The following is a 13,741-nucleotide window of genomic DNA, read 5'->3' on the forward strand; positions in this document are numbered from 1 at the left end:
TGGCATTGGTGAGAGTGCCATTTGGAAACATGAGGAATTTTGGCAGGCTTGGTGGTGTTTGTTGCTAGAGACTGCCTTGGCATAATTGAAGGTGAAAGTGATGCCTGGGGTTTCTCACTGATTCATCCCTTTGGTGTGGAATTCTGAATAAACTGCATCTGACCTAGGGTGTGGGCAGGCAGAACCATGAGGACCTCATTACAGACGAACTTACTTCTTTGAAATTCCCTTACTGAGAGATTATTCCACACCATGTGGATTTCCTCCTTCTTAGTCTTAACAACTTTGGCTGCTGCTGGAAATAATTAGACAGAAAATGTTCTGGTATTTTTGGCACAATTGACATTTTTACTCTTCTGAAATTAATAGAATCTTAGGATTTTAGAGCTGGGAAGGTCCTTAGAAGATCCATGTAAATCTGCCACTTGATGGTGAGGCTTGTCCTTCAGAATGATAAGAGCACAGAGCCTCTGACGTCAAGTCCTGTGCCCTTGCTTGTGTCTGGCTAGAGAAGAGACAGAGTATGTTAGCTGGAGAACTAGTACATCTTACCCACAAGCCAATCTAAGGAAGCTGTTATTATCACTGCTGTGTGCTCCTGCAATCCCTTTTAAGTGCACATCTTGCTACTACCTACTATATTTACCAGTTTACTACCTAGGATAGCAACCAATTTAGAAATCCCAGGCTGGGTGCGGTGGCTCGTGCCTTTAATTCCAGCCCTTTGGGAGGCCAAGGCAGGTGGATCACTTGAGGCCAGGAGTTCAAGACCAGCCTGGCCAACATGATGAAACCTCATCTTTCCTAAAAATACAAAACTTAGCCAGGTGTGGTGGTGCGTGCCTGTAATCCCAGCTACTCGGAAAGCTGAGGCAGGAGAATTGCTTGAGTCCGGGAGGTGGAGGTTGCAGTGAGCCAACATCGTACCACTGTGCTTCAGCCTGGGCAACAGAGTGAGACCCTGTCTCAAAAAAAAATAAACTAAAAAAGAAATCTCAATGGCTTAACACAGCAGCAGACTTTTTTTTTTTTCAATGATAGTAAGTACTTTAGGTTTTGCAGAGCTGTGTGGTCTCTGTCATGACCACTCAACTTTGCCATGAAAACAGCCATAGACAATGTGTAAATGAGTGAGCATGGCTGTGTTCCAGTAAAACTTTATTTATAGCCACTGAAATTCAAATTTTACATAATTTGTACATGTCATAAAATGTAATTTTTTAGATTTTGTTTTTTCCCCCAATCATTAAAAAATATAAAAAAATAAAATTTATTTTGGAGGAGCAAGTGCTTATGAATAACCAGGACAGTCTTGAAAGGAAGAACACAATTGAGTGATACATTCAACTAGACATCAAAACAAAGTACACTCAGGCCAGGCGCGGTGGCTCACGCTTGTAATCCCAGCACTTTGGGAGGCTGAGGCGGGTGGATCACGAGGTCAGGAGATCGAGACCATGGTGAAACCCCCTCTCTACTAAAAATACAAAAAATTAGCCGGGCGTGGTGGCGGGCGCCTGTAGTCCCAGCTACTCGGAGAGGCTGAGGCAGGAGAATGGCGTGAACCTGGAAGGCGGAGCTTGCAGTGAGCCGAGATTGTGCCACTGCACTCCAGCCTGGGCGACAGAGCGAGACTCCGTCTCAAAAAAAAAAAAAAAAGTACACTCATTTCTCGGTACATGTAGGATGTTGGTTCCAGGACCCCCCACATATACCAAAATCTGCACATACTCAAGTCCCTCAGTGGGCCCTGGGAAACCCAAGTATATGAAAAGTTGGCCGTCTGTATAAACGTGTTTTTTGTTTGTTTTTGTTTTTTTTGAGAGGGAGTCTCGCTCTGTCACCCAGGCTAGAGTGCAGTGGCACGATCTCAGCTCACTGCAAGCTCCACCTCCCAGGTTCACGCCATTCTCCTGCCTCAGCTTCCCAAGTAGCTGGGACTACAGGCGCCCACCACTGCGCCCGGCCAATTTTTTGTATTTTTTAGTAGAGACGGGGTTTCACCGTGGTCTCGATCTCTTGACCTCATGATCCGCCCGCCTCGGCCTCCCAAAGTGCTGGGGTTACAGGCATGAGCCACCGCGCCCGGCCATAAGCGTGTTTTACTTCCTGCAAATACTGTATTTTTGATCACATTTAGTTGAAAAACAAACTGCCTATAAGTGGATCCTTGTGATCAAACCCATGTTATTCAGGGGTCAACTGTAATGCAAATTGAGAGTAGCATAGTATAAGATAGAATGGATTGATCAGATATACCTGAGTGAAGTTCTGAACTTTCCACTCTGGAAAGTGGAAAATCCAGAATTTTACTTAGGTATGATTGGTAATTTAATGTATGATAAAAGCCACCATTTCAAACCACTGGGTGAAAAAAATTAGGAACCATTCTTAGGTTGCATGCCATACAAAAAAAAATAGTAAGTGGGAAGTGGGCAGGATTTAGACCCCAGGCTAAATCAAACCCTGTTACTAAGTTTGTCAAACCCTGTTACTAAGAAATTTATAGGTAAAGGCTCTGGAATCGTTTTGCAAAACTGGTATTTCAAGGAACAGTAGTTCTGGCCTGATACTCTGAAGGATATTCCTGCTGTTTCTGAGCAGATTAAAGTCTTTGTGAGCAAGGGATACAGACAGGTCACAGAGCAGGCCCTTAAACATGTGCAAAGATGCTCAACATCGCTCAAAATAAGCTAGCACTTTTCATCTCTCAGAGTGGCAGAGACCTCCAAGTTCAACAATACTTTACATTAGTGAGGCCATGGGGAATAGACACTCCTATGCATTGCCTGTGGGTGGGTAATTTAGTACAACCTCTGTAGGGGTAGCTTGGCAAGATCTATCAAAATTACAAATACATATGTGTCTTCTTTGATCCAGTAATTCCAAGTCTCAGATTTATTCTACAGATATATCTGCTCATGTGGGAAATGATATACAAATAAAAGTATTCATTGCACTGGCTGGGCTCATGCCTGTAATTCCAGTGCTTTGGAAGGCCAAGGTGGGCAGATTGCTTGAGCCCAGGAGTTCGAGAACACTCCAGGCAACATAGCAAGACCCCATCTTTACAAAAAGTAAAAAAAAAAAAAAAAATTAGCCAAGTGTTGTGGCTACTTGGGAGGCTGAGGTGGGAGGATCGCTTGAGCCTGGGCATTCGAGGCTGCAGTGAGCTGTGATGGTGCCACTGCACTCCAGCATGGTTGACGGGAGTAAGACCCTGTTTCAAAAAAAAAAAAAGAATGTTCGTTACATCATTGTTAATGTTTACCTGGTGGACTGGTTAAATAAATCACAGTACATTCAGTGGAACACTGTGTCACCATGTTTAAGAAATGAGGGAGCTCTTTATTTACTGATTTGGAATGATCTCCAAGATATATTAACCAAATGAGGCAGAACAATTAGTGTAACATGCTACTATTTGTGTAAAAGGAGATACATACATATATATGTGTGTATATATGTATCTGTATATATATACATGTATATACATATATATACACACACGTAAGTAAAAATTTTTGTTTGTGCATACATCAAATAGCTCTGGAAGGATGCATAAGAAAGTGATGATATTTGTTGACTCCAGGGGGGGAACTGGGTGGCTGGAATAGTGTGAGAGGTGAGACTTTTCCCTTTCCCTTTCTCTTCCCTTTTTTTTTTGAGGCAGGTGTGCTGTCTGTCACACAGGTGGGAATGCAGTGGTGTGATCATGGCTCACTGCAGCCTCAACCTCCTGGGCTCAAGCAATCCTCCTGCCTCATTTTTTGTAGAGAGGAGGCCTCACTATGTTTCCCAGGCTGGTCTTGAACTCCTGGGCTCAAGCAATTCTCCCACCTCGGCCTCCCAAAGTGCTGGGATTACAAGTATGAGCCACCATGCCTGGCCTGAGACCTTTCTTTCTATACTCTTTTTTAAAAATCATGTGATTTAAACCATGTGAATGTGAATACCTATTCAGAAAATAAAAGTTAATAAATAAAGTTAATCTTTACAGCCCTGTAAAGCCCTACAATAGGGAAACATGGTTAATTGTATTTATTCATTTTTATGAGTAACATCAAGTACCACTTGTGTTCTGTGGAATGCACTTTGAGTAATTCTTTTCAAAATGTTGCCCCACCTACTCTCCTCCCACTTACTCCAGTTTCTTCTCTCTCCATTGTACTTCTAATGTTTGGGTTTAAGTTAGTGGTGAGAAAGAATTATGCGGAGAAAAACAAGTGATGGTATAATAATTATAAATTTTAATTTAGAATGTTAAAATTTTGGGCCGGGCATGGTGGCTCATGCCTGTAATCCCAGCACTTTGGGAGGTCGAGGTGGGCGGATCACTTGAGGTCAGAAGTCCGAGACCAGCCTGGCCAACATGGTGAAACCCCGTCTCTACTAAAAATATAAAAAAATTAGCTAGGTGTGGTTGCGCACGCCTGTAGTCCCAGCTATTTGGGAGGCTGAGGCACGAGAATTGCTTGAACCCAGGCGGCAGAAGCTGCAGTGAGCTGAGATCGTGCCACTGCACTCCAGCCTGGGTGACAGAGCGAGACTCCATCTCAATTAAAAAAAAAAAAATTAAAAATGTTAATTAAATTTAAAATTACCTTCAAATTACCACTCACAGGGCCAGAAGTGTTGAAATTTGATTTTCTCAGCTTTTGGGTGTGTGGGCTGAGGGCTGGGGGCCTAGAGCTCCCAGGATGCTGGCTTCTTCAAGAATCCTACCCGTTGGCTGGGTGTGGTGGCTCATGACTGTAATCCTGGCACTTTGGGAGGCTGAGGTGGGCGGAACAACTGAGGTAAGCAGTTCGAGACCATCCTGGCCAAAATGGTGAAACTCCATCTCTACTAGAAATACAAAAATTAGCCAGGCGTGGTAGCAGACGCCTGTAGTCCCAGCTACTGGAGAGGCTGAGGCAGGAGAATTGCTTGAACCCGGGAGGCAGAGGTTGCAGTGAGCTGAGATCGTGCCATTGCACTCCAGCCTGGGCAACAGCGTGAGACTTCGTCTCAGAAAAAAAGGAATCCTATCCCTTGACTGCAGTGTGCTGTATAAATGCGATTATTTTCAGTGCATGCAGTAATGCAGAAAGGCTGGTAAATATTGCTCTAGGTAGAATGTGGTCTTTTAAAAATATGTGCTGTGTAAAAATGATGATGGAAGACAAAGTATTTGTGGTCTTTGGGAAAATCCTAGCGGCCATTTTGCTCCAATGTGGGAGTCATCAGCCTTGTTTCTGCTGGGAGCCTTTTTAGGATAGTTGTGACCTGGTGTGTTCCTGGTGAGGGCACTCACCCAGTGCCCCATAAACTTGCTTGGTGCCAGTGTCTCCCATACAAGCCTATTGGGAAGGAAGGACGATTCACATTTTAGGAAATGATCTTGCATTGATTGTAAGTTACCAAGAAATAGCCCATCAAAAAACTTAGATAGGTCCACATTCTATAGGAATAATGCCCTTCTGATCCACCTCAGAACTGGTATCACGGCTGAGAACCACTGTCCTGCAAGAGTAGGTTAAATTTCATGTTGCGGACAACTGAGGATAAGTTAATTTCAAACTACCAAATAAGAGAGATATTTTTTAAAAGTATTAGTGACAAGTAAAAAACAAAATTTAATAGTATTGTAGCATAGAAGTAAGAACTTTATCAAGTTCAATTTTTTTTTTCTTTTTTGAGATGGAGTCTCGCTGTCGCCCAGGCTGGAGTGCAGTGGCGTGATCTCGGCTCACTGCAGGCTCCGCCCCCTGGGGTTCACGCCATTCTCTTGCCTCAGCCTCCCAAGTAGCTGGGACTACAGGCGTCCGCCACCTCGCCCGGCTAATCTTTTTTTGTATTTTTAGTAGAGATGGGGTTTCACCGTGTTAGCCAGGATGGTCTCGATCTCCTGACCTCGTGATCCGCCCGCCTCGGCCTCCCAAAGTGCTGGGATTACAGGCGTGAGCCACTGCACCTGGCCTTTTTTTTTTTTTTTTTTTTTAATTTTTGAGACAGGGTCTCTTTCTGTCATCCTGGCTAGAGTGCAGTAGCACAGTCATGGCTCACTCTGGCCTTGACCTTCCCAGGCTCAGGTGATCCTCCCACCTCAGCCTCCCAAGTAGGTGGTACTACAGGTGTGTGTCACCACACCTGGCTGATTTTTCTGTTTTTTTTTTTTGTAGAGATGGCGTTTTGCTGCAGTGCCCAGGTTGGTCTTGAACTCCTGGGCTCAAGCGATTCACCCACCTCAGCCTTCCAAAGACCTGGGATTACACGCATAAGCCACTGCACCTGGTCTCGATTTTCATCTGAATTGATTTGTTGTTCTGTTGCATGCGTCCTGGTGGTCTGATGATGTTGGTAATGTTGTCTGTTCTTTATGTTTTCTGGAAAAGTAACTGAATTAGTATGTCAGTGTAGTACTATCTGAAGAAATCTAAGAGCTATTAAAATGCTTAAAAATAAAATGATCAATTCTTCTTTTGTTCTCTTGACAGGATAATTGAAGCTATCTGCATAGGTTGGTTCACTGCAGAGTGCATCGTGAGGTTCATTGTCTCCAAAAACAAGTGTGAGTTTGTCAAGAGACCCCTGAACATCATTGATTTACTGGCAATCACACCGTATTACATCTCCGTGTTGATGACAGTGTTTACAGGCGAGAACTCTCAACTCCAGAGGGCTGGAGTCACCTTGAGGGTACTTAGAATGATGAGGATTTTTTGGGTGATTAAGCTTGCCCGTCACTTCATTGGTCTTCAGACACTCGGTTTGACTCTCAAACGTTGCTACCGAGAGATGGTTATGTTACTTGTCTTCATTTGTGTTGCCATGGCAATCTTTAGTGCACTTTCTCAGCTTCTTGAACATGGGCTGGACCTGGAAACATCCAACAAGGACTTTACCAGCATTCCTGCTGCCTGCTGGTGGGTGATTATCTCTATGACTACAGTTGGCTATGGAGATATGTATCCTATCACAGTGCCTGGAAGAATTCTTGGAGGAGTTTGTGTTGTCAGTGGAATTGTTCTCTTGGCATTACCTATCACTTTTATCTACCATAGCTTTGTGCAGTGTTATCATGAGCTCAAGTTTAGATCTGCTAGGTATAGTAGGAGCCTCTCTACTGAATTCCTGAATTAATGCATTGCAGATCAATTCTTGCATACACTTCATAGAAAGACTTTGATGCTGCTTCATATTTATGTGTTTCTTGCTGGGTGAGCACTGCAGTGGCATTGTCATCATCTTGGTAGGGTAAAAGTTATCCTTCCCAGCTGAAGGGATAAAACAGTTTACTTATTATGGAGTAAATAGAATTGAGACTGCAAAGGAAGAATAATGACTCCTAGAGTAAACTTGAGGACCTGGTTTTATTTAGACTTGTTTTCCCATTTCCTTGAATGATTACACATTTTTAAAAAATACATTATTTGAACATTTTAAAGCAGAAAGGTACTATTTTCCCAATGTTTTTCCATCTTATGAATTCAGAAGAAGCTTGGAACTTATAGTGTTTTTTGTTTGAGAGTAACATTTTTATTTCTAAATGTTTTATAATTTCTCATATCAATGTCAGAAGTATCCTGGAAACATATGTCACATGCAGGAACTGTTTAACAAATACTTTAAAAATTTGGCCAAAATTTAAACTGTATAATGGAGCTAGATACAATCAAGAATAGTATTTGAAAGACTTTTCCAGCATACTTCTCAATTCTTTGCTTTATTTTTGTGCCAATTATTCACCTTATCGTGCAGCTTCATGGAAGCTTGAGTATGTTTTCCCTTTTCCATTTTGGATTTATCTCTTTACTGAAATGACTCAAAAGGTATTTAAGAATTGACGAGAGCTTGTGTTGTTTAGCATCTTATTGGATAATATTTGAATTCATTGCTGTTCCTAGGTGATAACTGTCCTAATATTTAGATGTCCAAACAAGAATATTTCCAACATAAAAATTATAATAGGAATAATTTGAGATGACTCAATATCGCATCCTCTTCCTTCTCTTAACCTCCTCCCCCAAACACTAGAGGTTTAATAAGACTTATTAGATGAAAGGATATTTATATAGCCTTTTAGTATCAAAGTCATACTTATGTGTTGTCACTGGATTATCATAAAAGGAAGAAATTAAATATTACTGTACTCTTAGTTGCTGTGTAGCTAAGTCAATTTTAAGCCAGTAAAGGCAATGGATACATAATTATTTGATCTGATCTTTAACTTTTGTGAATCACAGCTACACCAAAACTCTTCTTGTAAGAATATTGACTAATATGCCATGTTAATCTGGCTAGATTATTAGGACTAGATAATGTAAAAGTGATGATTGTTTAGTAACTAAATTTTAGCAATAGGAATTAGAATTTTGCTTTTTCAACCAGTTACCATAAAGAAGTCAGTGTATATATAAACACAAATAATTAGTGACAGATTCATAAAAAATTGAATGTTGTACACAGTAATTTTGTCAGGGGTAGAGAAGACAGGGATTGGGAAATGGTGGGTAGGATGGAGGACCTGGATATATTTATCAAATAAAGGGTTACCAGAAGTGTTCATTAAAGGAATTTTAGCCATCATCTAGTTCAAACCTCAACTATAACAGGTAGAAAATCAGGGCAGGAGAGGATATAATTGTGGAGGAGTCAGGGCTAACACCTGGATCTCCAGAAACCTAGCCCAGCAGTTTAATCTTCACACACCTCTGGGTTCTGAGAAAAGCCTGGAAAAATCACACTTCTTTGTCATTGTCATGCTGAGGTAATAATAGCAAAACTGTTTTCTTTCCCTTAATTTCCTTTCCTAAGCTTATGTAATACTTTGGCCATTAAATATCTTGCCTTATTTTCCCTACTACTGCTAGTATGCTACTTCTTACATACTCAGAAGAAATTCGATTATTTATTGTATATTTATTGTATTCTAATATAATTGAAATAAATGGCATGGATTTATTTTTTCTTACCTATTTGGATTAAAGCTTTGTGGTTCATGCAAGCAATGTGCAGATGATAGCACCTCCATATTACTAATAAAAATATGATAACCATCAATTTTACTGGTACTGGGACCGCTTTATGTGAATATGGCCTATCTTCCCAAGTAAATTATAACTGTCTTGAGAGCTGGGATCCTCTCTCATGCATACACCTTTATATCCCCGACAATGTCTGTTACAGACCTAGGCACAAACAATTGACTGATTTGAGGGGAGAAACTTCTATGTGAGGAGACAAGGAGAAGCATACACCTATAGGTATATATCTATATATCTATATCTATATACATATATATACACACATGCACACACATACACGTATATATGTAATATATAGGTGTATATATACATATATAGGTATATATATGTATATATAGGTATATATACACATATATAGGTATATATACAGATATATAGGTGTATATATATATCTACATATATATACACACACCTATATATGTGTGTATATATATAGGTGTGTTTATGTATATATATAATGTACATGTGCAAATATACACACAGACTTCATGCTACCCTTAGGTAACAAGTGTGAAATTTCTTGCTGGTGATTCCAGACTTTCCAAAGGACCAATTTTCATAAAGAATGGATAAATACTAGTGGCAGTGAAGAGACCCATTTATAAGGAGACGATGAGACATGATAGAGTAGTTCATTCATAAATGAAAAAATATGTATTAGGGTTTTGTCTTCATGGATGTTGTATTTTTTTAGGAACAGCATTTTCTTGTAACTTTCCCTGAGTGTTGCTACTTTTATCATTATTTATCTATTTATTTTTTTCTAGAGATAGAGTTTTGCTTGGTTGCCTAGGCTGAAGTGCAGTGGTGTGATCATAGCTCACTGCAGTTTCAAACTCCTGGGCTCAAACAGTCCTTCCACCCCAGCCTCCCAAGTTGCTAGGACTATAGGTGTGCATCACCATGCTGGTTAATTTTTTTATTTTTATGTTTTTGTAGAGATAGGGGTCTCACTATGTTGCCCAGGCTGGCCTCAAACTCCTGGCCTCAAGCAGTCCTCCCACCTCAGCCTCCCGAAGCTCTGGGATTATGGGCATGAGACACTGTGCCTGGCGTGTTGCTACTTTTTAAAAAAACCATTAAGTATCACTTCTTTCTTAGCTATACTTATAGGCATCTTTTATAACTCAGTCTTTTTATGGCAGAAATGTTTTCATTAATATCTATATTGGTACCAGTAAATCAGACATTATCCTAAATTAAAATACCCAAAGAGGAAAAAAGCCCTAATCTCCTAATCTTTAATCTGATTTTACTACACCTGAATTTACATGACTTGATCTAATATGTAACTTGTTTTGTATTCTCTAAAATGGGAGTTTTAGGATTACAAACACAAAATTAGGGAATATATTTGAAAGCGAACAAACTAACAATTCAAGACTTTTATTACTGTATTGTCCTTGTTGCTAATTGAAACAGTTGCATTTGTTCTTGTGTTTGGTCGTTACTTATAAGTACCCATTTGTAAGTTCGTACTTTCTGAAAAGTTATTTCCACAATGGCTGTCAATAAGTCAAAATTATTTGTCTGTTTTTAAACCTTTGTCCAGATGTCCTGTGATCTGGAAGAGGTGGAGATGGGAGTAATTTGGATGTTGGTGTTGGGAGAATTTTCCCTGTTGGCTTGGTATTTGCTAATAGCAGCTTATTTTCCTCTTTTTTTTTTTTTAAAGAAAACAGACAAAAAGATGCAAAACAATATTTGAAATATTAAAGCCTCAGGATAGAATTTCAGACATCCCTTCTGTCCACTTCACCTCTTTTCCATAGAAATGAAAAATAAAACATTGAAAGCTCCTAGCCCTGTATTATTGTTCAGCTATGTAACTCCAAACTTAATGCATAGTGTCATAGAATATTTCGAGTCCTCTGACCCTTCATAAATGTGCATTCCCTTATGGTGTGCAATATACAATTCAATCAAACGTAGTCTAATCATTTTATAGGGTCACAGGAAGTTGGAACTAGGGGTTGTGGAAACCTTCTGGTCTATTTTGGCCCAATTGTATGCCTTTTGTCCGATCCAAATGTTAGCAACCAGGGAACTCTGCTCCCAGTGGGTTGTAATTTAGCCATGGTCACTCTAGTGTCAGGTTAGGTCCCAGAAGCTTGATTTCCAGACTTTTGGCTTAGTACTCTGGATATACTTCCTTTAAGAATTTTGTAACTTTGGAAGCCATGAAGGATTTCTTTTAAAAATATTTTCTTGGCTGGGCATGGTGACTCACGCCTGTAATCCCAGCACTTTGGGAGGCTGAGGCGGGTGGATCACCTGAAGTCAGGAGTTCGAGACCAGCCTGGCCAACATGGTGAAAACCCATCTACTAAAAATACAAAAACTAGCTGGGCATCATGGTGCCTGTAATCCCAGCTACCTGGGAGGCTGAGGCAGGAGAATCACTTGAACCAGGGAGGCAGAGGTTGCAGTGAGCCGAGATCGCTCCTTTGCACTCCACCCTGGGTGACAAAAGTGAAACGCTGTCTCAAAAAAAAAAAAAGAAAAATTTTTCTTTAGGGCTTTGGCATTCCCCATGTTTTTCCTTTTTCTTTTTCTTTTTTTTTTTTTTACATTTGAATTAAAAAGCAATTATTGCCGGGCATGGTGGCTCATGCCTGTAATCCCAGCACTTTGGGAGGCCAAGGTGGGCAGATCACTTGAGGTCAGGAGTTCGAAACCAGCCTGGCCAACATAGCGAAACTCCATGTCTACTAAAAATACAAAAAATTAGCCAGGCTTGATGACACATGAATGTAATCCCAGCTATGCAGAAGGCTGAGGCATGAGAATTACTTAAACCTGGGAGGTGGAGGTTCCAGTGAGCTGAGATCGTGCCACTGTACTCCAGCATGGGTGACAGAGGGAAACTCTGCCTCTCAAAAATATTATATATATACACACACACACACACACACACACACACAATAATATATAACTGACAGTTTATTTTTATAATAAAAATATAAAAGATATATATATATATATATATATATTGCTTTTAGAAGCCTTAGATGTCAAGAAGGAAGGCTTGAGACAAATGCATAAGGAAGTCAGATTTTCTGTAGAATTTTAAAAATTACCGTACAGTTGTGCACTCATCCACATGTATACAAATAAGTACAGGTATTTGATAGTTGTCACTGCATTATTTAGGACATTCTCAGAACCAGGCTGAGAAATATCAAGGAACATGGGTTGAAGCTTTAATGGAATGTTCTGGAAAGTTCCATTTTGGTCAGGAAAGGTTGCATCCATTTACTTCTCTGTTTGTTCAGCGTTCTTTCCTATGGTGTTTCACTTCCTGGTTTTCCAGAGCCCATCTGCACTCAGAGGCCTGGGCATATCAGTTCTGCTTCTCAAAGTAGACTAATGATTTACTGCCTCATTTGCAGTGAAGCCTTCCATAGATTTGTGAAATGTCATCCAGAAGCATGATTATATTGTCCCATTCTGTGGTTAACTTATGCCCAAACTTTCTGATTTTTCTACATCTTCCAAATATTTTCAATAAGTACTGGAGCTTTTGACTATTAGCATAAGCTCAATTGTCAGTTTACTATTATTATTTGCTTAGAAAATTGAACTTGATAATCTGCATTTATGCTGTAATTTAAACAAATACATTTTAAGTAGCTTTGGTGGGAATTCTTTGGTTTATCATTTAAAGTATCAACAAAACTATACCAAATATAATAATAACATTTAGTAAATGAAAGTGAAGGGAGAATATTATTTGGCTTTCACCTTCCAGGAATAAGTGATTCTATGTTATTTATATCTGAAGGAGTGCTTTGATGTACTTATTTATGCAGCATTGTATTAAAACTAAAACTAAAATTTCCTGTAATTTTATATTAGATAGGATCACTATTTCTGTTATTTGGAAATAATTCTATAGTTCTGCCCATGACAGAGTGGAGGCGGTTTGTAGTGTGTATTGGTTTGTTTTTGTTTCGTAGTAGAGATAGGGTCTCCCTGTGTTACCCAGGCTGGTCTCAAAACTCCTGGGCTCAAGCAGTGACATTTGCTGTAGTAATATACGATGATTTGTTCAACTTAGGTATTGTTTTTCAACTGCATATTACAACCTCGATCTTATAACTCTAATGGAATTCCGTGCTTTCTTTCTCTACAATGTAGAGGGCAAGATAATTTTACTTTCTTAGTAGAGAGTAATATTTATAGTTACAAATTCTGAGCTGTGATAAAAGTGGAACGTTTATTGTGTGATTGTAGTGATACAAATTTTTTTTTTTTTTTTTTTTTTGAGATGGTGTTTTACTCTTGCTGCCCAGGCTGGGGTGCAATGGCACAATCTCAGCTCACTACAATCTCCACCTCCTGGGTTCAAGCAATTCTCCTGCCTCAGCCTCCCAAGTAACTGGGATTACAGGCGCCCACCATCATGCCCTGCTAATTTCTGTATTTTTAGTAGAGATGGGGTTTTGCCATGTTGGCCAGGCTGGTCTCGATCTCCTGACTTTAGGTGGTCTGGCCACCTCAGCCTCCCAAAGTGCTGGGATTGCAGGAGTGAGTCAACACACCTGGCCCACATATTTATTTTTTAAAACCATACCTATGTCAGTCCTGTTTGGCAAAATAAAAAAAAAAATTAAACCATATCCATGCTTTTATACTATACACTCTGAAGTAAAATGCAAATCATAAAATCTGTGTAAGGCTTAACTTGCAGATCTATGTGAAGGTTGTTT

At 39.9% G+C, this 13,741-nt stretch overlaps 1 protein-coding gene and 1 non-coding gene across 3 annotated transcripts in view; one reads left to right on the forward strand and one right to left on the reverse strand.

The window, feature by feature from the left end:
- The window catches only part of KCNG3 (potassium voltage-gated channel modifier subfamily G member 3), a 55,557-nt gene extending 46,408 nt beyond the window's left edge, over positions 1-9,149 (forward strand). For both annotated transcript variants that reach the window (XM_032178794.2, XM_032178795.2), the window contains exon 2: positions 6,480-9,149. In XM_032178794.2, the coding sequence (XP_032034685.1) occupies positions 6,480-7,125 (646 nt within the window). In that variant the 3' untranslated portion in view covers positions 7,126-9,149. The remainder of the gene's footprint in view (positions 1-6,479) is intronic.
- Positions 9,150-10,745: 1,596 nt separating this feature from the next.
- Positions 10,746-10,805, reverse strand: LOC116484386 (small nucleolar RNA SNORD75). The gene has a single exon (XR_004252558.1). It is a non-coding gene; the product is annotated as a small nucleolar RNA SNORD75 (small nucleolar RNA).
- Between the last annotated feature and the right edge of the window lie 2,936 nt (positions 10,806-13,741).

This window comes from Hylobates moloch, unplaced genomic scaffold (genome assembly GCF_009828535.3).
Source record: "Hylobates moloch isolate HMO894 unplaced genomic scaffold, HMol_V3 SCAFFOLD_15, whole genome shotgun sequence".
NCBI lineage: Eukaryota > Metazoa > Chordata > Mammalia > Primates > Hylobatidae > Hylobates > Hylobates moloch.